Raw genomic sequence first — 25,091 nt, 5'->3', positions numbered from 1 at the left:
TAAACACAAGATTGACACATTGAATTTTAAGGCCTGTGGGAAGTCATATTTAAAATTTTTAACCATGATGCACTGAACAGCAATGCAAAATTCCTATCATTTGTACATAAAATGCTTCTCTCAACATCAAAAGGCTCAAAATGGTCCCTCCTCTGTGTAAAGTCAATCTCCCCCTTTCAGAATACTCAATGGAAATTCAAGATTCTCTCAAAAAACAAAAAAATTTAAAACAAAACAAAACCAAAAAAACACTCCCTCAAGTCCAAGTCCACCCCGGTCAACTCCCTATCCCCCAGGGCCCACCCTGCTGGTAAGGCTTGCCACCTCCTTTCTGATACCCTCTGTTGAATTCTAGAACCTTCCATGTGCCACCACAGTCCTCCTTTCCCCACAGCACAGACACTGTTGTCACCCATGTCCTTGTCTGCATCCCCCAGCAGACTCAAGTCCTGGGTGTCTCTAGCATCTGTATAGAGACGCTATCTCTGAATTCAAGAGGAGCCCACAATCCCATCTCACACGGTTAGAAGGGCTGGCATGTCAGAACACACGCAAGTGGCCTCTAACAACCCCCAAGAGTCCCACAACAGGCTGCACCTGAGACTGAAAGCAAGGACAGGAAGAAGGCTGGGCCTGCAAGCAGAGGCACCATCGTCCTCCTCTGACCTTGCTGGTGATGAGCTCACACTTGCAAGCACGTGCTTTCCCTTATCTGAAACACCTCTTCTCTCTTGCAAACATCAAGCGCAGCAGCAAAGCCATATTTGGGGGCTCAGCCATTATCTGTTAGAGTCGAAAAGGACAAACTGCACTCACAGATTGCATAGGTAACCTGTGACATCACTGAGAGGGGCCAGATGAGTCACATCCGCAGCTCACCCCATAGAGTACCTACTGCCGTCCCCTGTGGTGACCCAGGCCATTGTGACCTCTTAGCTGCCCTATCTAACTTTATCAGTGTTCAGCATTCAGGATACAACAGAGAACATGGTTCTTGTACAATTTTTCTTATTGGTTAAAGCCACTACAGTTAGTGCTTACCTTACTTTGTAACGTTGATCAAGATTTTACATTAAAAGGAGAATTCCTGAATACACAATGATTTATTACAACAGAGTGGCTGCTTTTTTTTTTTTTTTAACCAACTGAAACTGATCTCCAGCTTAGCACCTGCTAACAGTCAGGTCAACCACAGGTCATGTTAAGTCATCTTCCCAACTCCCCACCTCCATTGGTTCTGAAGAGTGGATGTAAACAATGGGTTAAACAATCCAGGATGCAGACAGCTGTTAATTACAACCCACTCCACATTCCCACACCTTACAGGGAACCTCAGTACTCCCCGGCTACTTTCCATACAGGCGCAAACCTCTTAGCATGTGTATAAAAAACAGCTGAAAACATTTGGGAACAAAGAAGAATGAGTATTAAAACAGCTCCCAAATCTGCCTATACCAAAGAAAAATATGACAGATTTAGGGTTCCAACCTATTCTACTTCTATACTTCAGCTATTGAACAATTTTGATCAACCAGAGACAAAAAGGCTTACAATATATGGTAACAGCCAATATGTCAAAATAACTACAGAGATTTTTTCCTTTAAAATGTTTCCTGTTTGTGTACCCAGTCATGTACAAAGGCAAAGTTAGAAGGTAGCTTATTTTTTAAGAGCTTAAAGTATTTCCTCTTTTCTAAAGTACTTTACCTACTAGAATAGCATGCAGGCAAGGGTAAGAATCACAGATCCCAGCAGAAATTGTTCCCAGAACACACTGTTCCTTCAGTATCAACCACAAGGTGGCGCTGTTTCAATGCTGATTCAGATGCACAGCCCGGCTAGAGACGTTTCTCCACCATCAAGGCTATATTTATTTGCTTGTGTCCTTTCCCGGCCGGCCAGAAATGCTTTCTCCTTAAGGTTTCAGGTAATACACATATGGCTAACAGTCTCTATTAAGAAAGTGAACCACAGAGGCACAGCAACTCCCCACCCCCATCTTAGGACAGATTCTGACTGTGCCTGAGAGGATTGATCTCAGCCTCAGGTATCAAGGCAACAAAGTGGGGCAGAAAGGCTTGGATACTCCTGAATCGCACCAAATACAACACTGGAAGTTCATCTTCCGGGGAATCCATACTGATAGAAATAAATGGGAAACAAGACAAATCTCCTATGCAGAAAAATTCCAAACAATTTACATAGATCCTCCACTCTCCTGATGGTGGCGCACAACACCATACTCCTTAAGTGTGGACTGCACACAGTGACTTCCTGCCTTCTGGAGAGCACAGCACACTCCACACACAGCATCTATGCATGTGCACAAACGCATTCATGGAAGGGGGAGGGAAGGAAACAAACAACTTCTCCTTGGAGCAACCTGGTACCCACTACCTTGGCCAGGTGATCAAAGTCAACACAGTGATAAGCCAGGTAGCTACTGTATACATAGAAAGATGGGAGCAGAAGACACATGACCTTTGTGGTTTCTGCCCCCAAACCTGTTAACGTCCATCTAATCATGAGAAAAACACCAGTAGAGAGAAACACCAGCAGGGAAAAATTCCAGTAGAGGGGCAGCCTGCAAAACAGCAGCCCAGTACTCCCCAAAACTGCCAAGGTCATCAAAACAAGGAGAGTCTGAGCAACCACGAGAGCCAAGGTGAGTCTAAGGAGACGTGACAACTAAATGCAATGTGGTGTCCTCTGGGATACTGGAATAGAAAAAGGACACTGGGTACAAGCTTAAAAAAAAGAAGGAATAAAGTATACACTTTAGTAGGTATCAATATTGGTTCATTAACTGTGACAAGTGTGTCATACTAATGTCCTATGTTAATAACGGGAAAGTTTGTATGGAGTGCATGGGAACTCTGCATTATTCTTTGCAACTTCTCCATAAATCTAACGCCATCCTGAATTTAAATTTTATTAAAAAGTAGTTCGCCCCAGCTCTAATGGTAACTAAGAGGTCTCGTCACATACAGAACAGTCCCCTTACCTTGTATGTTGTATTTAGGTTGTGTTCCTGACATTCCTTTGACCCTCAGCATAGAGGAGAGTAAAGCAGCAAACACTGCTTCACTGAAGGTCATGAGAGGGACACTGGAGAAAGGCAGAGTTTGAGGGCTTCTGTGTCATCTGCACCTTTCAAGAGTGATCTGATCTAAGGCTATTATTCCGGGTGGCAATGAAGTAAAGTGAAAATGACCCAGGCTTTCAAATCAGACTGAAGTTCAAATCCCAGCCAGTTATCAGCGAGTGATCTAACCTTCAGGAAAATTATCTAAGCTCTTGGGGCTCTCCATCAACAAACTGCAAGTGGGGTTTGTACCTACACTGCAGGGTTGAAAATGTCCACGCAGTGTCTAGCACAGGTTCTGAATAAATGCTATGTTTCCATTCTGCCTTTCCTTTCCTGAGGCAAAAGTCTTATTGGCCAACTACAGCCCAGGGACCAAGTCAGACCACTGAGTGTCTTCATAAATAAAATGTCGCTGGAACACAGCCGTGACCACTCATTTATTTATATGTTGTCTAAGGCTGCTCTGTGCTATGATGGCAGAGTTACAGAGTCATAACAGGGACTGTGTGGCCCTCAAAACCTGAGATATTTACTCTCTGGCCCTCGACAGAAAAAGTTTGCCAACTCTGCTCAAAGATCATCAATGACCACACTTCCAAAAGCTAACAGGTACTTTTCATTCCTTATCATACTTGACATTCACAGCTTCTGTCTCAGATGCCTTGTTTCGAAATCCTCTCTTCTCTCGAGGCCAGCAACCTGAGCTCAGGCTCTGCACTCAGTTCCTTGGTACTCTTCAGAAACATGGCTCCGAGGAGCAACCAAAGTTCAACACAGGAAAAGTCAAACTATTCCACGCCGTAGTTAGTTACACCAGCACCTACGCCTGTGGTAGGGCAGAAACAGCATTACTTGGAATCCCAGGACCAAGGGGGTTGATATTCCAACTTTTAGAACCTTAGAATCCTCACCTAAAACACAGGAATAATGCCCACCTTGGAAATACTATGAAAATTAAATTGGGGGTAAGACCATAAAGCCACGAGGCACAACAGAATTTTCTGAATCTTCACCCATCTGAGAAACCAAGCTGGAGCTCGGCAAGCTTCTCAACGGCATGCAAAAAATGAGTTAAGGGTATGCCAGAATATGGATCCTCTCAGCTCTCCGGACTGTTGGGCAGAGTCTGGGGCAGTGCCCAAGGAGAAGCTCATTGATCCCATTTGCTGTACAAATATCTCCTGTATGTGTCACGAGATAAAAAGGCCTGGGAAGCCCCACCTTAAGCCATTCTGTAGTTTTCTTCCTTCCCTAATTCTCAGGTACAGACAGGACACCACAACCTAAAGATTCTTTTTCCTAAAACTTTTTCAAATCAGCCTCCACCTCACTGCACAGTCCTCTGCCTCTGCAGAGTTAAGCCACTATACTACATTTGACTCATTACAAAAGTTCCAACCAGTCTCAACCCCAAGGAGGCCTATGTGAAATAGTTATTGTGCTAGAACCCATACATCTATTTATTTCATCCTTCTTCTGCTTAACACGGTCAAAAGACATCACTGCCAGAAGAATAAAATAAAGCCCTTCCTGGCTCCTCAATATCACACACACACACACACACACACACACACACACACACACACACACACTCTCTCCTCTTACCAGCTTCCGAAAGGAGAGTCACACTCTTCTCCATGAGGTCACAACACTTTGTAGACACCTCAATGTCTTCACTGTTGTCATCTCTTGCCAAACTGGGAGGGCCCCAGAGCTTAGAGCCAAGTATCTATTTACCTGGATATCTACCACATCTCTAGTCCAGATCCCAACACACGGCTAGTGCTCAATAAACTGGTATAAAACAAATGTTTATGAAAGTTCATTAAATCACTGTGTGAAAGATTTACTAACGCCAAGAGTGCCTCTGAGGCCATTCGAAAAATAAAGATCACCACCAAATCCACCTTACAGAATGTCCTCTTATGAAGAAGGGGATGCTGGAACAGTCTCTCACCAACCTAGGGCTAACAAGTCCAGGAGAACTAGGGATGTAAGAGCTCTTGGGATGATCACAGAATAAAAGAAACTTTATTTTAAAGCCCAAAGGGCACACAAACTAATAACTTCCAGCTTGATAGGAAGAAACAGGAAAAGTAAACCATAAAAAAAAAAAAAGAGTGTCAAAATGCAAATAAAAACGTAATTCTCTTAAGCAGTCTACGTTTCTTGCTCATTTCAGAGGAAACATGTTGAACTCAACAGATGTAACTTTTCCTTTCCATGTGTCACAAGGAGCTCTACTAGCAACAGTGTAAGTCAAGACTTCAGGTTACAGGTAAGATGTTTCCCTCCTACCCCGCCCCCACCTTAATGGAACCTGCTTGCCTGTTAAAATAACACCAACTGTAAGAAAAAATTAAGTGTACAGTAAAACCTAAAACCAAGTAAACGGTACATCCTCAGAAGCTATTTAATGGGTAGCACCTTGACTTGGCCACTGATACCATTTCTTCCTGAGAATCTTACCAAGGCACTTGGGTGCTTGGTTTGTTCCCTACCTTCACTCCCCAAAATCTTTGGTATCAGCTAGTTGTCTTGTGAACTGTTTTTCCCACTCCTCTAAAACTTGATTCCTTGTGCTCTCACTGGTTGATCTTTATCACTTTTAATAAAAGCTACAATAGGGCCAAGAATAAATAAGCATAAAGCATTTGGCTGGAAGCAACACACACTTAAGGAAATGAAACCAATGAAGTATCTGGCAAGACCCTTCCCACAGAAGCTGTGGATGGATCAGCTCATCCACAGAGCCATGCCCACAATTCAAAAACCCAGATCCCAATGGTCAATAATTTGGTTTGAACAGTTTCATCAATATTTGCTAACCCAAGTCCAAATGTCAGCAATTAGATTTTTTGTTCAAAAAATGTTTAAGGGACTGGGGTCTCACTATGTTGCCCAGGATTATTACAAACTCCTTGGCTAAAGTTATATTCCAGCCTCTGTTTTCCCAGTAGTTGGGATTACAGGTGCACTGCTTTGTCTGGCAAGCAATTAGATGTTAAAGGTTCCTGCATTGAAGTAGTGGTGCCATCTCTGTTCTCCAGGTCAGAAAAATAGACTAAAGGCAAAAGAGGATGATCTAGGAAAGAGGACAATATAAGGCAGAAGAGGTGGGGCGCAGTGACTCACGCCTGTAATCCCAGCACTTTGGGAGGCTGAGGCAGGTGGATCAGGAGGTCAGAAGCCTGAATAAGATGGTGAAACCCCGTCTCTACTAAAAATACAAAAATTAGGCACTGTGGCAGGTGCCTATAATCCCAGCTACTCGGGAGGTTGAGGCAGGAGAATGGCTTGAACCTGGGCAGCAGAGGTTGCAGTAAGCCGAGATCACGCCTCTGCACTCCAGCCTGGGAGATAAGAGTGAGACAAGAGTGAGATTCCGTCTCAAAAAAAAAAAAAAAAAAAAAGGCAGAAGAGGAGATTTACCTCAATGTCAGATGTCAGGACCAGTTTGATGGAACATGGCAAGGGCATATTCTTCCAACATATTCTAGGAGCCAGACACTTTACATTCCTTCCAATCCTCTCAAAGACCCACATGGTAGATAGATTCTTCTCCTTTCCCAACAAGGAAACTAGTGATTAGCGACATTAGTCTAGTACTCTTTCAATGAAAGAGAGCTACTAAGAACAAGGACTTAGGATTGAACCCAGGTCTGTCTGTCTTCCTATGATACAATACCCTGGGTGGAATTTTTCTGTTTAGGATGCAGTAAAAGGGACAGTATACAGAAGTTCAAGTTCACCTAATGCAGCTAAGATCTGCTTAAACTTCTCAGGCTTGTAATCCCAGTACCTTGGCAAGGCCAAGGAGGGAAGATTGCTTAAGTCCAGGAGTTCATGACCAGCCTGGACAATATGGCTGAAGGCAACAGGGTGAAGCAGGAAAAACCCTGTCTCTACAAAAAAAAAAAAAAAAAAAAAAAAAAAAAATACAAAAATTAGCCAGGTATGGTGGCACATGCCTGTAGTCCCAGCTACTTGGGAGGCTGAGGTGGAAGCACAGCTTAAGCCCAGGAGGAGGAGGTTGCAATGAGCTGAAATTCCCCAGCCTAGGTGACAGAGCAAGACCCTATCTCAAAAAATTAAGAAATAAAAATGCCACAGTTTAAGAAGAAAAAAAAAATCTGCTTAAACTTCATAACCTTTTGAAAAAAACAAATGCTGGCTGAGTGTGATGGCTCACACCTATAATCCTAGCCCTTTGGGAGGCCAAGGCAGGGGGGATAGCTTGAGGCTAGGAGTTTGAGAACAGCCTAGCAACACAGCAGAACACTAACTCTATGAAAATGCAAGATAAAAAAAGTTACCTGGCCATGGTGGCATGTGCCTGTAGTCCTAGCTACTCAGGAGACCGAGGTGGGAGGATTGCTTAAGCTCAGGAGTTCAAGGTTGCAGTGAGCTGTGATTATGCCACGGCACTCTAGCCAGAGCGACAAATCAAGAACCTGTCCTTTAGAAAAAGGGTGGGGGGAAGGCTGGGTGCTGTGGCTCATGCCTGTAATCTCAGCACTTTGGGAGGCTGAGGCATGCAGATCACCTGAGGTCAGGAGTTTGAGACCAGCCTGGCCAACAAGGCAAAACTCTGTCTCTACTAAAAATACAAAAATTAGTCACATGTGGTGGCATTTGCCTATAGTCCCAGCTACTTGGGAATGTGAAGCAGGAGAATCACTTGAACCTGGAAGCGGGAGGTTGCAGTGAGCTGTGACAAGATTGAGCCACTGCACTACAGCCGGGGCAGCACAGTGAGACTCTGTCTCTACAAAAAAGGAAAAACTTACTCTGAGAATATTTTGCATGCCTACATTCAAATTTTAATGTATATATATGAGTGCATACATATTCATTCAACTCTCAGAGTACACATATCTGATCTAATAGAAACCACGTAACTGAAAAAAATTATTTTATGAAAGTAAAATACTTTCGACAAAAAAAAATCCCTACTGAATTTTTACTGAAGAGCTGTAGTCCACAATCACTTTGTGATTGATGCCAACAGGAGATTCTAGTTTGTATGCCTCACTCACTTCAAGACATACAATAATTTCTGTATCAAATATTAACACTAGACTCTATGATGCATACAATGGGCATACATTTTCCTGTGATTACCAAAGACCTTCAACATCCAAGTGTTACATCCAAAATCCTTGTGAAACATCAAACAAACATCAAACGGCCCAAGATAGAAGCCTCTGTCATACTCGCTGTGTTCTCAGAGGACGCCTCCATCTAGCATTACGGTGCAGTTGTGACCAGGGCACAATGACCTCACTTGCATTCCATTATGTGTACTCTACAACAAGGAGGCAGCACAGCCAACCGTGGTGCAGACTCATCTGCTGGTCCCTCAGCCAGTCTTGGCCCTGTGTGCCCCTGGTGTACCAGGTACATGTTTCTGGTACAGTGTAGTTCTGAGTACAAGCTATCTACTTCATGAGGTACTCATCCAAATAATCAACAATCTGTTTAAATGGCAGAAGAATAATGGCAGTGCCTTCGAGAGACAGCACGTCTGCAGATGGCATTTAAGCCATTTGAGGGATGTTCAAGGGTAACCTGACACAAAGGCTTCTGTCTCAAGTGCTGGCTTTATCACTTACCTGTGTAAGGAGCACCTGTGTGACTCTGCAGTGTTGCACAGCTTTGAGCAGTATGTAGTTATGTGCTCAGCTTCCACCAGAGTTTTGTTCTCATTGCTTGGAGGGCAAATCTGGACCACCTTGGAGCATTTATACTCTCCATCAGCTTCATGAATCACAGGCTCTCATTTCCATAGTGTGCATATGGCAGCTTCACAAATTACCCAAGCAGGGCACCACCAGGCATCCTGCCTTTTTGCTTTACCTATATTTCTCTTTTCTGCCAAGAACCATTGCTTTCTTAGACCTTTACACTCATGTCACCAGTTCTAAGAGCTGGCTTCCTGTACAGGGCAATTCTATGTACATAACATTTTAATCACTTCACACAAATCATGTGCAAACCAGGAGAGGATGAATAACCCAAAGAGCTGGCAGCAGAGCTCAAATTGGAGCCCACTGCTTTCATGTCCTATTCCCAGGGAACAAAGCCCCGCAGGAGGGCTGCGCTGCATGTCAAGGCTACACATCCTTGCCAGAAAACACAGCCCTGAGGATGGAATCCCACTGGAGGGCATTTAGCTGAGGATAAAGAATCAAGGGAACAGATACTATGGGAATCCATTCATGGCCACCAAGTCAGATGAGGGAAGCTGAAGGTGGGCTCCAGAGTAGATGGTGACTTGGAAATTGCAACCCCGACAACCCTAGACTTTACAGTCTACATCTCGTTTAAATTTCACTTGTCCTATGTGAAGGATAAGGCTGCTACTTTAAAAATACCATAGAAGGCTGGGTGCCATGGCTCACACACCTGCAATACCAGCACTTTGGGAGTCCAAGGCAGAAGGATTGCTTTAGCCCAGGAGTTCAAGACCAGCCTGGGCAACATGGTGAGACCCCCATCTCTATAAAAAATTTAAAGAAACAAAACAAAACAAAAAAACACCATAGACTGAGTAGCTTAAACAACACTATTTCTCAGTTTGGAGGCTGGGAAGTCCCAGATCAAGGCATCAGCAGTATCAGTGTCTGATGACAGTGCCTGCTCACTGCACAGCAGTGCCTCCGTATCTGCAGAGGATATATTCCAAGGCCTCCAGTGGAAACTCGGGACAGTACTGAATCCTATATACACACTATGGTTTTTTCTATACATACATCCTCTTCTTGCACTAAATGGCTTAGTGTCACTCATTTCAGGGGATCTCTCTTGCAGAAGTCTCTACATAGTCTCAACGCTTTCTCTTGGCAACATGTTGCCATCAGCTAGAACACTTTTTCTGTTGTCTTCAACCCATAAATTGAATGCCTTTTTCATCTTAACTAAGCATTTATCACACACAGTAGTGGTAACTTTTGCAGTTTGAGGTACAACAGCAAAACTACCATGAATATTTTTCCTTCATTATAATTTCACGGATGGAAGACTCATTCTTACTGTAGATCTTAGCAACCTTAGCATACGATGTTTTTTCTTTAGTAAGTCAAGAACTTTGCCTTCCCACTTAAAGGAAGCACTTTACGGCTTCTCCTTGGCATGTCCAAATTGCCAGCATCACTACTCTTTTGCGTTGGGGCCGTGATTAAGTAAACTAAGGTTGAGTTGAACACATGCAGCGTGATACCGTGACAGTCAGCCTGACAACCAAGAGGGCTACTAAGTGACTAGCAGGCAGGTATCATGTGCAGCACAGCGACATTGGGCAAAGGGAAGATTCCCGTCCTGGGCTGCAGCAAGGAGCTGGATTTCAGCATACTACTCAGAACGGCATGCAGTTTACAACCTTTCAGCTATTTCAAGAATTTCCCATGTAATACTTTTGAACCACAGTTGACTGCAGGTAACTGAAACCACAGATAAGGAAGGACTGCCGTATCCTCACATGGCTAACAGAAAAAGAGCTTTAGTATCTTCTTCTTCTTCTTCTTACATGGACAGCATTAATTCCATCATGGAGGTTCCACCTCCTGATTTCTAAACTTTATCACCTCCCAAAGTCCCCATCTCTTCACAGCATCCCAATTAGGGGTTAGCGTCTCAACATCAAATTCTGGGGAGACATAAACATGCCATCCATAACATCTTATAAGACATTAGGCAGAATGTACAGGCAGAACAACAAAGGCTTGCCACTATTACCCCATGTCTAAGAGGAAGAAACACCGACAGCCTGCTCAAGCCGACAAAGCTGGGAAGTGAACCCAGCTCTGTCCAGCCTGCCCATGACCGGGGCAGATGGAGGCAGCCTGCATCCGTCAGGATCCGTTACATCTCGTTAGCTGAACTGGAGTCTCACCAGTTCCTGATTTAGGGTAGAGAACTTACTCTCCCAGCCTCTTTAAAAGGTCGACTCATTAGCTGTACTCAGGACCTGTGACCAATAAAGAGGACTTTGTTGGTGGTGGAAGAAATAAGAAAAATCACATATCCTTTAAAGGCTGTTTCCTAAATTACACTTCTCAGAGCCCTTGTCCAGAAAAGGGGCTCCTTGCATGGCACACTTAGCAGCTATCTCGATAGGTCCCCACTGAGGCAAGGCTTTCTGGTTTCAGCGCTCCAGGCCCTGATAATGAAGACATTCCCAAAGGTACCGTTTCCCTTTTGTAAGGCACTCTGGTTCCCAATGGGATCTCCCTTCTAGAAATCACCATTCTGTGTTCACCTTAGTTTCCCACCTCCAGGCTTAGCATACCCCTGCTGCCCCTGTGCCTGGAGGCAGCCAGCCACCCCTGCCAATAGACACAGACATATGCACAGTCCTGTCAGAGCAAATCTGAGGAGTTGAGCTGGAATATCAGGTTTTCTTTCCTGTTTATGTCTGCTTTACGCTAGTGCTCATTAGCGCTAGATACAATCGCCTACATGGGCTCCTACGACTTCAGTGTTTCTCTGTAAATCAGAAATGATGGAAAAGATCCCCACCACCACAGCCCCTGCCCTCGTCTATTTCCTTTGAGGTGAAAACATTCATTTCTGAGCATGGCACTGGGTTTGTTCCAGCCACCATCTGACACCACCACAGGGTGCAGCTGACACTGCTCTAAAGTGTGACTGAATAAAACCTCCAGTCATCATTAACTGCAGGCGGCGGGAAATGGGCAGCAAAAATGCCAAGGCATGAAAATGGGAGAGAGACAGCAGTGGAGGAAAGCAAGGCTGAGCAGCTACTGACAAACGCAGTTGAAGACATACTCCCTTTTGCTCAGTGCCTGAAGACAGGAAAGCCCTAAGAGGGAGGCTGGGCCCTAAGAGGGAGGCTGGACCCTAAAGCATCACTTTTTTCTGGATATGGAGAAAGGTATATTCCCAGCTTTACAAATGTAAAGGACTGTTACATTTAAAATCGCCTATGCATCCATTAGTATTTTCAACCAATCACATGGAGCTGAGGAGCATGGAATACTAAAATCCTATTGATTTTAACAGTTACTTACCTATACCACATCACCAGGATAAAAGAAGTGATCGGATTCTGAAGGTATGATTGGATCCTGTTTTCAGGGCTCCCGAGGGGAACAACAAGATGCCAACAAACACAAGACAGCAGTCCTTATAGAGAATGTCACAGAATGCCAAGGCAGAGACGTGTAATAAAGGGTTACGCAGAGCGAAGAGAAGACAGAGTGCTACAGGTGCTTGGAGCAAAAGGATATTACTTCTCACCTAGAGAAAAGGAGAGACACAGAGAATGGCTGGAGTTGGCCTCAAGCCATACCTGTGGTCCAGTCTGAAGGAGAAGGTTCTGACCTAGGTATAGGAAAGAGGACAAACAACAGGGGAAGAGGAACAACAGGGCTGGATGAAGGCACAACAATGATTTGGTGGGGAGAAGACAATTCAATGGGGAAACACAAGTCTTTTCAGTAAATGGTGCTAGGACAACTGGTATCCACGTGAGAGAGAATGAAGTTGGTCCCCACTTCACATCACACAAGAAATGAACTCAAAATGGATCACAGGCCTAAATGTAAGAAAACGATTAGGAGAAAACATTGATGTGTATCTTTATGACCCTAGATTATGCAATGGTTAATAAGACATGACATCAAAAAGACAGAGACTAATAATAAATAAATTGAACCTTATAAAAATTTAAGACTCCTGTGCTTGAAACAATATAATCAAGAAAGTAAAAAAGGCAATCCTCAGAATGGAAGAAAATACTTGTAAATCATTTATCTGATAAGAAACTTGTATCCAGAATATAAGCAATTTTCACAACTTAATAAAACTACAAAGAGGTATCAGTTCACATGCTCTAGGACGGCTGTAACCAAAGACAATCACAAGTGTTGGCAAGGAAATGAAGCAATTGGAAACCTCACACTCAGCTGGTAGTAATATGAAATAGTACAGCCGCTTAAAAAATAAGTTGGCAGTGCCTTAAAAGGTTAAAAGGAACTACCATATGATTCAGCAATTTTACTAGGTATATAGCCAAGGGAAAAACATATGCCCATATAAAACTGCAGACACAAAAGCTGATTGCAGATTTATTTACAATAAATAGCCAATGTGGAAACAACCAAATATCCATTGATGGAAGACTGGATAAACAAAATGAGTGGCATGTATCAGTACTTCATTCTGTTTTCTTACCAAATAATATTTTAGTGAATGAAGTACCAATATATGCCACAACATGGATGAACCTAGACAACATTATGCTCCAGAAAGGAAGCCAGTCACAAAACACCACATAGTATGATTCCATTTTTCATAGAATGCCCAGAATAAGCAAATCCAGAGAGACAAAGTGGTTACTAGGGGCTAAAAAATAGGGTGTGAAGAGTAAGGGCAAGAAGGAATGTGAAATGACTACTAATGGGTATGGGGTTTTGCTTTAGTTTCTTTAAGGAGGAGATAACAATGTTCTAAAATTAACACTGTGGTAATGGTAGCACAATCCTGGGAAAATGCTATGAAAAGAACATTGAACTGTAAACTTTAAATGGGTGAATTATGTGGTATGTAAATTATATCTCAATAAAGCTGCACTTAAAAATTCAATGGAAAAGCACAATAGAAAAATATATAAATTTGACTGCAGGAAACGAAAAACTTCTGTGAGACAAGAAACACTGTAACCTAATTAGACGGAAAATGATGAACTAGAAATAGGTTTTTTAAGTAACATACATGACTGATGGCCTTAAAACAAACAACCAAGCTGTGCTAAATCAGTAAGAAACACATATTTGCCCCAGTAGACTACAGGACAGCTGTCACAAAAATTTTCCAAAAGAAAAAGTTACCAATGACCAGCAAGAATATAATAATTCATTCACAATGTTAAACAAGCTTTGGCCCAGTAATCTCACTTTTATAATCTATCTGATAAAAATATCAGAGATGCCTTTAAATCTTAATATACAAGAATGTTATTTTTAGTAAGAAACGGGGAATTACTTACCTGTTCAATGGTGGGGAATGGACAAATGCATTACTATTGTTTATAAACTACAGAAACAAAGCAAGAGAGACCATTAAAATGGTTGTCTTTTGGGGGGTACAGAGGGACTCAATATTTAGTGTATCATTATTTTGTACTTCTCTATAATGTATTTTTCTCCTCAAATAGTTCCAAAATTTTAAAGATAAATACACATGTATTTGCCCTCATAGAAAAGCAATTATATGAGATAATCACATATACTTTATCAGTGATTCTCAAACTTTGTTACATATTAGAATCACCTAGGAGGCCTTTTTAAAAATCCCAATGTCCAGACATACTTCATACACATTTAATCAGAGTCTCTGAAGATAGGAGCTGGGCATCATCAGTATCCTTTAAAATTCCTGGGCTAACTCCAGACGATAGCCAAATTGTATCCAGGACTCGCTGGCAGGGGAATAAAGGGACTCAAAGTAGAACAAATGCATGCACACTGGTTCTATGTATGAACACATGTTCAAGCACAACAGAAGATGCATGTGTCACGTTCATAGCTGGACACACAATAAGGTGGCCATCATGTAACAAGCCTCCAGGAGGAAACAAAAAATGCTCTCCTATTCACCCCAGCAGGAGGAACTGTCCTTGCTGAAGGTTAGATGTCAGCTGTGGTCCCAACCACTCAGCAGTAGAAGCAAGGATGAGAACCAGCTGGCTCTACAAGGAGAAACAGGACTGTGCATGTCCTGTGTTATTCTCCACCCTACTGGCAGCAGCCTCATGGAGGCATGTGCACACAACTTGAAGCCCATGCCCCCCACCCTGTCTATGAAATCAGAACACACTCAAATTATTTACAGCTGACATGCCAACAACGTACAGGCAGAACAACAAAGGCTTGCTGAGTTAAGAGAAGACACTGGGGAGAGTGGAGGATCAAGCTCTTCCAATAACTTGCATGAATTTTGGGTAAGTTCCCTAATGACCAAGGAATCTTTGCTTCCACATCTGCAAAGAGGCCTGGACAGGATGTGATCTGGAGGCCTCTCCAACTCGAATATGCCTGTGAACCTCCATGATCTCTAGGATCCTCACCAGGTGGCTGAAACTGGAAGCCAGCTGAATGTTTTTCTGACCATGAACTTGATCTGAGTCAGCTGTCATAATTCCTGACACAATCTCGTGGAAAGAAAGAAAATGAAAATTGTCTGAGAAGTGCAGACAGAAGGGAAGTTCTAAAGTAGGCAGCTACAGAATCACTTTTCCCAGCCTCTTAAAATTCTCAGTAGTCCACAGTTAGGCCATACAAAGCACCATCCATTTAAGCTGTTCCCAGAAGACATGAACTTCAAAAAGCAGCCTCTCAAAGAATGCTGAGGGGAATATGAAATCAATACAGCCTTTCTGGAAAAGAACTGGGCACTATGTATCAGGATTCTTTATAAATGCAGGCCATTTAGTTCAATAATTCCACTGCTGGGAACCTGCTACCCCAAAGAGATGTCAGAGTTGTTTGTAAATATCGCTGGACAGAAGTATTCCTATTGAGAGTTCTGAAGACGGGTTGTACAACAATGTTAGTGTAACTACCCCCGAACTGTACACTTAAAAATGGTTAAGATGGTCAATTTTGTTATATGTATTTAATCATAATTGAAAACATTCACACCAGGAGTAGTGAAAACAAATCGTAACATGCCAAAAAATTTTTGTAAGAATATCCAACAATCAGAAATTAGTTTAAAATCAATTATAAGATATTGAAACAATGGACAACAAATATCAAGCTCTTCAAGTAAACTGCAAATTGCTCTTGATAAAATATTAAATGAGAGCTGGGTACAGTGGCTCACACCTATGATCCCAGCATTTTGGGAGGCCAAGGTGGGAAGATGATGGCTTGAGGCCAGGAGTTCAAGATCAGGCTAAGCAACATGGTAAAAACCTCATCTCTAGGGAAAAAAAATTAGCTAGGCATGGTGGTACATGCCTGTGGTACTCAAGGCTGAGGTGGGAGGATCACTTGAGCCCAGGTTGAGGCTGCAGTGGGCCTTGATAGCACCACTGCACTCCAGCCTAAGTGACAGAGGAAGACCTTGTCTCAAAACAAAAAAACTTAAGTGACAAAAGGCAGCACATAAGAGTTACATAATGTGATCTCAAGTTTAGGTGGAGCAGATTTTTTTCAAGAGATTAGGAAAAAAACTGTTAACAGTAGTTCTTTCTCAATGATGAGATTTCCAACTTTTCTACAAGAAATACTTGCAGGTTAGTGGAAGGAGTGCCTTCACAGACATTAACTCATGGTCCAAGTATCAAAGGGACAATATGGCTTCTACTACACAGCCTGTCAGTTTTGCAGTTTTCCTTTTAAAAAACAGAGGTGGAGAAGTTTTCAAAACTGCTACATCAGCTCTGGCCACTGTGTGACAGAAGTGGAACTGGAAGCAGCAGAAGCGGAAGTGTCCTCACACAAGGAGTAGGGCAGTACCACCCACTTGTCACATCTGCTGTCTTACCCCATCGTGCATTTCAAAGGGCTGCTTCTCATTCACGCACGACCTTTAGATTCTCTGATAATGGGCCCAGAGTGATCCGGGAAAAAAAATGCAGATACTGTGTAAAGCATCTAATGATATTACTAATAAATCACAGGAAATGAGCTTTTCTCTGGAAAACAGCAGCACATATTACAAATATTGATGAATTATTAATCCAAAAAGACTTGCAACTGCCACAGAACTACTTTAATGGATGCTGGTCCTTGTTTTCATTAACAGAAAATACATTTATGATTAAAAACGAAAGTTTTGAAACAATACTCAAAAAACAATTTTCTAGCAATGAAAAAGAAACCAAATAAATAAATAGGGGAAGATGGCAGCAGAGTAAATAAAAATAACAACCCTCAATATGAGTGTAAAGAAACGAACTCAATCATGTAACATGCAGGGTCACATTTTTGCAAGGTCATTTGGCCCACAATTCCCAAGATCCAGGAAGTAATCATAAACTGTTTTAACATACATATTTTTAAAAATTTTATTATTATTATTATTATTATTGAGATGGAGTTTCCCTCTTATTGCCCAGACTAGAGTGCAATGGCACAATCTTGGCTCACCTCAACCTCCGCCTCCTGGGTTCAAGCCATTCTCCTGCCTCAGCCTTCTGAGTAGCTAGGATTGCAGGCATGCACCACCACACCGAGCTAATTTTGTATTTTCAGTAGAGACGGGGTTTCTCCATGTTGGTCTGGCTGGCCAGGCTGGTCTCGAACTCCTGACCTCAGGTGATCCGCCTGCCTTGGCCTCCCGAAGTGATGGGATTACAGGCATGAGCCACCATGCCCAGCCAACATATATATTTTTATTAACACAGGCTGTGTTGTTCAGAGTGTCTTCTTATAGGAGTTTGTAACATTTGACCCTTGCAAGAATAATTGTTCCAGTCCCTGACAGTTTCTGGATTAGCATCAATTAGTGAAGAGTTTCTATCCAAACAAGTAAAACAAGTTTGTTTGTTTGTTTTTTAACCTTAAAAAGAGAGGAATGGGGCGGGGCGGGGTAGGGGGGTGGTTTACAAATCAGAACAAAAGTCATCGAAGTAATTTCAGAGCAGGTGTCTGAATGCTGGCTGGATCCTGGAGCATGACCCTCGTGGGGCCGGGGTAGAAGGATGAGGAGGCGAGTGGCTCCGTATCTCTGGGTGCTGCAGACACACTGTATTTACTGTATCATTAGCAGCAATGGTGCTAGCTTTTAAAATAGATGAGTATTTTTAAATCCAGTGCACATTTATAACCATAAGTTGGTTTTTTTTTTTTTTTTTTTTTTTTTTTTTTCAAACCAGGCAGGTAGAACATTAGGGCCCTGGATACTTTACCAACAATATGGTTTAGGCAGAAATGTTAGACACTGAAAAAACTATTGTTCATCATTTGATGTATTCAGTTACTGCCATTTTTAAACAGCATCTCAGCCCTAAACTTTTCCAATTAAAATTACCAAGATAATGAAGCCAAATTACCACTGTGAGACACTAATTTGCTGTACAAATTTGGGCAGTGAACAAATACTGCTCCATTAGAGATGTATCTGCTTAGTTTATTTAGTTACCATTTGGACCAAAAACATCTGATATAGAGAACATGTTCTCCAAATCCAATAAAAGCTTTTAAGTTTCAGAACTACTAACCTCCTTCTATTCTAAGGCCTTGCAAAGAATTTAGCAAAAATAAATTTCATTCCTGTGGAGAAAAACTGACGGATATTTTCTTAAAAAAAGAAAAAAAAATGAACGTGGTCCACACACGTATAAGAAGACAAGGCCTCACCAGAGATTCTTCTGGCCCCATGCCTATAACCTCCATGAAACCTCTCTGGGTAACCACGCTCCCCAGGCTTGCCATGCCATTCAATCCTACCTGGAGTCCCACTAACACACTGAATTTGTTAATAAAATTATATCTAAAATGCAGTCTTCCCTGAAGTCTCTCAGGTGTTCCCCCATCCTAAGGCCCAGGCAACATTAATTCATTTGTAGTAGCACAGACTATAGGTAGGTGAATTGTCCAAAAGGTCAAACCTCTGCACTTGGCATCACCTTCAACAGTGATCCCTTAAGAATACTAATAGTTTCTGAATTATCTCTATTATCTATTTTATAGGGATGAGGTATAAGACATCTTGTTTGTCCTCAAGCATCAGACAGAGGAAGCACATACTGTTTTTAAAAAGAAAAAAACTACTCAGTGATACTTTTTGAAGTACAGTAGGGCAGGCTTTATTCAGGACCATCTTAACACATATAGGGACCACTGCAGTGGTATTTTAGGTGGGGAAGGATTGAACTCAACTCCAAACACAGCATGGGCAAGTAGAACTTATAGCCAAGGAACAGGGTGGGGATCGGTGCATGAAAAATTACAAAGCACAAACATCAGGTGTAGGAAGGCAATTCCTGCTAAAGACAGGTCAGGGTGACCAGATGTCACCTGGAAGATGGTGGAGGATGAGGAATCTAATCAGATTTGGGTGGGGTGGGGAGGCATTCTCGCTAAACTTAGTAGCATGCTTCTTTGCTAAACCTGGATCTTAAAAAAAGTGCACACAAGCCGGGCGCGGTGGCTCAAGCCTGTAATCCCAGCACTTTGGGAGGCCGAGGCGGGTGGATCACAAGGTCAAGAGATCGAGACCATCCTGGTCAACATGGTGAAACCCCGTCTCTACTAAAACTACAAAAAATTAGCTGGGCATGGTGGCACGTGCCTGTAATCCCAGCTACATAGGAGGCTGAGGCAGGAGAATTGCCTGAACCCAGGAGGCGGAGGTTGCGGTGAGCCGAGATCGCGCCATTGCACTCCAGCCTGGGTAACAAGAGCGAAACTCCGTCTCAAAAAAAAAAAAAAAAAAGTGCACACATGCGTGCGTGTGTATACACACACACGCACGCATGCACACACACACACACCCCACACCCCCAGAAGAAAGTTCAGAAGCATGACTTAAAGGTAGCCAAGCAAAAGTTTTGGTGTTTTTTGGGGTTTTTTTGGTCACTATACACACTAATTCAGGGGAAAAGGGCAAATGACATAGCTAATGAAGAAAAAGTAAAATGCTGTGCATACTTTTCGGAAAAAGTAATTCCAATCAAGATAACCCAATATGAGGCAGTGTGGGAAATATGATTTGAAGGAAGAGAAGAAATGTGACAAAGAGATACAGCAGTGAGGGAGGGCAAAGAAGGAAGGAAGGACATTCCAGGAATTTCCCCAAATACTGATAAACAGGTCAAATTCCTTGGCACAGGAAATTACTTCATACCAAAAAGGTTCCTGAGTTCCAGCTAATTAATGGATTGTAAACAATGTTGTCCAAAACCAGAAAATTCTGCAACAATAAAAGATTTTGGACACTCACCAATTCATAGCACTGTTTCTAACATTCAGAGCCTTTAGGTATCCCCTCCTAATTTTACCAGCACATAAGCCTCAATGTCTACTCAATGATTCAGCATATGTCATCTCAAGAAATACAATTATTATCAGGAAATCAGAGATACCAATTTCACAGCCCCAGGCACATTTTGGATAGATTCTGAATATGTTTACATGTAACTGAGAAGAATCCTTACACTGTCATATGATCAACTGGGCCCCAAATTATCCTGCCTTTTGTAAACACTCCACAAACCTTAAAAAAAAAAAATCTAGTAACTTTTAAAGCTCAAGGTATCAGCATTTTAGAAAGGCTTTCCTCACATGCGAATCATAACCTCTCAAAGTTCTGTTTGTTTTTTTTGGGTAATGTTAAGTGTAAAACGTTGATAGAGGGAAGCCAAAATACTGTATAGGAATAATCCAAAGTCCTTTTCCCGTACCACTTTACAAGTCTGAGTTTTCACAAACAAACTTTATAGCTGTTCAAATGCTAGATGAAGTAATCAAATAAAATACATCAGTATATACTGGGTAGTAATAAACAGACTACTATCAGATGACATTTGCTTAATCTATAACCTTTAAACACACCACAGTCTGGTGTGCTTGAATTACAGTCATGTGTCACTTAATGATGGAGATATATTCTGAGACAGGTGTCATTAGGTGATTCTGTCATTGTGCGAACATCCTCCAGTGTACTTTCACAAATCAAGGTGGCACACCGTACTACACACCTAGGCTACACGGTATAGCCTATTGCTCCTAGGCTACAAACCTGTACAGCATGTTACTATACTGAATGCTGTAGGCAACTATTAATACAGTGGCAAGTATCTGCATATCTAAACACAGGAAGGGTATAGTAAAAACACGGAAGTCTAACCTCGTGGGACCACCGTCACACATGCAGTTTCACTGACCAAAAGAAACATCATTATTTGGTGCCATGACTGCATAGTGCTCCTTAATTCATCAGCAAGAAAACAACAAAATTGCTGGTAAACATCAGTACTGATAACAAGATCTTAAATCTTTGTAAAAATCTAGCCTGGGCAGTCCAAATAGGACAAATCTATTAAACCATATTTTTCCCTTATATTAAAAAAAAAAAAAAATTCTTTCTTCTAGAAGATATTGCAACAAAGAAAAAGAAAAAAACATTCTCTCAAAAGATTTCTCACGGGCACTAGTTTTGCTTATTTTCAGTACATGTACTACGTATATAACCAAGGCAGCTCCTTCGTTGCCTGTTTACCTGGGGATTTTTTGTTTGCTCTTGATTGCACCAAGTGAGACTGTCGAGGCAGCAAAGGTGATGAAGGCAGAGACATCGAGACACCTTTCGCCAGGCTCACCCTATAGGTGTCCTCTGCTGCGGGAAGACTGCTCACAGGAGAGTCACCACCGTGGCCAAGGGGCAGGACTGGAGAAGTCTCGGTACCAAAGTCACCTCCTAGAGTGGAGAGAAAACACTTAGGTTAAAGAATCCATTCATTACAAGTTGATGCAAATGTAATTCCTATAAACTATATTCTTAGAATATCATTCTCATATATCAGATATGCATATTGATTTTTTTTTTAATATAACTTTTCCCCATTATTCTTGAAACTTTTTACACTGTGAAGGAAAACTCAGGCATCAGTGAACTTGACTCCACGTGCCTTTCTGTACTACCCTAACTGATCTGATTTCAATCCCTAACAAAGGATCCAGAAAGCCACCGATCTGTGATTAGATCAACGTCCAGTATGAACGATCCACAAGCAGCTTTGATTTCCGCTAAAGGAAAAGGACAGGGCTTCCTGGCCTTACACGGGTACCAGTAAAACAGATTCAGATGCCAACCTTTCCAGAACTCCTGGGCCTCCATTGTCCCTCTCTAAAAAAAAAGTCTAAGGGAGAGTCTAACCTACATCCACATTCCTCCCCAGCACCATCCCTCAGTTCTCTCAACCCATCTACTCAACACTCCCCATGACATGGGGCCACCCTCTTAAAACTCAACCAGCCCCAAACCAGTCACTGGATTAGAAACACTGCTCACTTATTAGGCAGCTTCCACTTGACACTCGGCCCCTAAACAAGCTTGGGGACAAACAAGCTTACCATTATGAAATTAAACATTTTAGGGTAGGCAAAATCTCGAGAAGCAGAGAGGATGTAATCATCACAGTGTTGAAAGTATACAAGAAAGAGTATCCCGGCTGGAACTAGTCTCTCCCCTCAAAAAAAAAACCAAACCACATTTCCTCCTATTGCCTCTCCCCACCAATCACCTTCCCTGCGTACTAAGATGGAACTGAGGATATGCAGGGAAAGAATGTAAATCATTACCTGCTTCTTAAAAAGCATCTTCAAACTCTAAGTCACAGACAGAATTTGGAAGATGCATAAACTTTCCCACAAGCACATCAGTCTTTGTGACAAAAGCTATCTGACCGGTCCTTGCCATGCCTTCCTGGCTCCAAAAACAAACAAAAAAAACCCACACAGACACAAACACACACACACACAATCAAGGACTAGATTTTTTAAAAAGAAAAATGAAAGTTGTCTAGCTAGGCAGGAACTAAATTTTTGCAGATTTTTGTGTACAAGGCTCAAAAGGGATACGAACCAAACCATCAAGTTTCAAATGCTATCAGTGTGCTTGTTTTTTTTGTGTTAGGAGTCAAGGGAAGTAGCGTCACCCTCTCCATATTTTTTTTTTTTTTTAAGAAAGAGTCTTGCTCTGTTGCCAGACTAGAGTGCAGTGGCATTATCTCAGCTCACGGCAACCTCCACCTCCCAAGTTCAAGCCATTCTCCTGCCTTAGCCTCCCGAGTAGCTGGGATTACAGGCGTGTGCCACTATGCCCTGCTAATTTTTTGTATTTTTAGCAGAGATGGGGTTTCACCGTGTTAGCCAGGATGGCCTCTATCTCCTGACCTTGTGATCTGCCCACCTCGCCATCCCAAAGTCCTGGGATTACAGACTTGAGACACCATGCCCAGTCCACATGCCTTACTTTTAAAGGCAACTCACAGCAGAGCAGTGAACAGAAAGGCCTCACAATGGTGGCATCAGCAAAGAAGATAATTTCAGTCTTCCCTGGATTAGGTATGCATGAGGTGGTTTTAATAAATTTGGGAAACTAAAGATTTATTGCTAATTGCCCAAATGACTGCATTTGAAGAAAAAAGACATGAAAAACTCTCACTGGAATTACAAAAACAAGGACATTCATGCAAATGCCCAAGGCAAAGTTCTGTCCTCAAGGGAGGGAAGCAGGCAGAAGTTAGAGGCCTTCACCTCCTAGAACCTGTGGGGATAGCAATGGCCCCCAGCCTGGGCTCCCCACTCCTCACAAGCTTCATCCACCTTGTTTCCCTAGCCAGTACTGTAAGATACCATTACCAACAGTCCCCAGAACCACAGGGGCCGGTCTTATAGCACTGTCCATGAGCCTGGAATCTTTGAGAAACCACCTCGAGGCTTTCAGCCAGGTCACGAGGTTTCCCAGCTGCTTCCCCTCTTCAGCTGTCTGGCAAGGAAACAGATCTTAAGACAGAGCTGGGCAGCACCATGATGCCAGCTCACACTGGGGCCCGATGCCCTCTGTCCGACAAACTTTTAAAAGCTGAGGGATGGTTGTTTTCTCATCACCACGTTAGTCTCACGTTGAGAGTGCAAGCAGGTGCCGCGGCTACAAGAACCACATCAGATCACCCAATTCATGCGTGTACAGGCAAGAAACACCAGGAGACAGACCAGAACTTGGAAACTGCTGAGGCCACAGCCCCAGGACGTTACACACAAAAGATGTGTAGGGGAACTTGAAGAGTTGACACGGGTTTTCCATGTGGTTTGAAGAGAGCTAAGTTGCCCTGTAGCTGTTCTTACACAATGTAAATCACAGACCCAGCCAGTCAAATGGCTGTGGGATGGCCTGACAGGCCACAAAGGTACTGTCTCCCCTACTCACAAATGAGTACTACTGACCTATACAAAAACAAATAAAAACCCAGATTTCAAGTCCTTTAATTTGGATGAGGACACAAAAGAATGGAGAAATACATGTACCACCACCAGAAATAAACAGTACTGAGATAAGGTTTATTTTCTTAAATACTTAGGATTCTCTAACATGGTAAAAGAGAAATTAGGCATTGAAGGGAAAAAGAGAATTAAAGAGTTTCCTAATTACAAATTCTGCCCATAAACTTTGTTTATATCATGCAAAGCAAATATTTTCATTAACTGCAAATGTGGTGGGGATGAGTTTCCAAAGCATACTGTAAGCATGAAGACCTTCAGCCTTTGGAGCAGCTGGGCTCCAGCACTATGATTTTATGCAGGCTGCAATAAAACAAGGCTTAAGAGTTGCAGGAAGGGGAGTTTCCATTTCAAGTTTACTTCACCATCTCACTATAATATCACTCTCAAACATGCTGTTCTGTTTGATTTGCTTTTCAGAAGCAATGAAAGATCTCTAACTTCCAGCATCTTTTTATTAGAAAGGCACCAAGTAGGGAGAGAAGTTTTATGTATGAGCAGGAAGCACAAAGCAGGGTGGCTCTGTTTTAAGTGCTCAAGGGCAAATGGTTTATGGTCAAAGAAAGACAGCATCACAATGACGCCAGGGGCGGAAAGTGCACAACTTAGGGGCATCCACTTGAACGATACAATATTGGTTCTGGACAACACCAGAAATCCTCCGGTTAATATTCCTCAGCAGAAGCTCAAAGATGGTTAAGAGGAATTAAAGGTGTTTCACTGCAACAACCAGCACAGCTGGTACATTTTCTACCCCTTGAATAGATACTGTTTTCTTTTAACTATGACCTGTTTTATTCCCTACCTGATTAAGAAATGGGAAGCACATTTCCATCACCCTTCCTGTTGCTGCAGGCAGAAATGCCAGGTAGGACAATGCAACCTCTCTAGGGTATGAAAACCATGTTATCAATGACCAGTAATTTACCTCCTCTGCTTCACTGGCAGGCATTTCCTGTGGAACATTTACACACCACAGACAGTCACACCCACCAAATGTAATCACACGGTCTCCCAGATGGGAG

At 42.4% G+C, this 25,091-nt stretch overlaps 1 protein-coding gene across 9 annotated transcripts in view; it reads right to left on the bottom strand.

Moving 5' to 3' along the window:
• TANC1 (tetratricopeptide repeat, ankyrin repeat and coiled-coil containing 1) overlaps window positions 1-25,091 on the bottom strand; it is a 262,375-nt gene that overhangs the window by 115,505 nt on the left and 121,779 nt on the right. For all 9 annotated transcript variants that reach the window (XM_037745373.1, XM_017547471.2, XM_037745386.1 and 6 more), the window contains one exon: window positions 21,284-21,481. In XM_037745373.1, coding sequence (XP_037601301.1) covers window positions 21,284-21,481 — 198 coding nt within the window. The remainder of the gene's footprint in view (window positions 1-21,283; window positions 21,482-25,091) is intronic.

The sequence above is a fragment of the Cebus imitator genome, unplaced genomic scaffold (genome assembly GCF_001604975.1).
Source record: "Cebus imitator isolate Cc_AM_T3 unplaced genomic scaffold, Cebus_imitator-1.0 Scaffold10, whole genome shotgun sequence".
In the NCBI taxonomy this organism is placed as follows: domain Eukaryota; kingdom Metazoa; phylum Chordata; class Mammalia; order Primates; family Cebidae; genus Cebus; species Cebus imitator.
The sequence above is the reverse complement of the archived record's forward strand: the minus strand, read 5'-3'. Positions and strand labels throughout refer to the sequence as shown.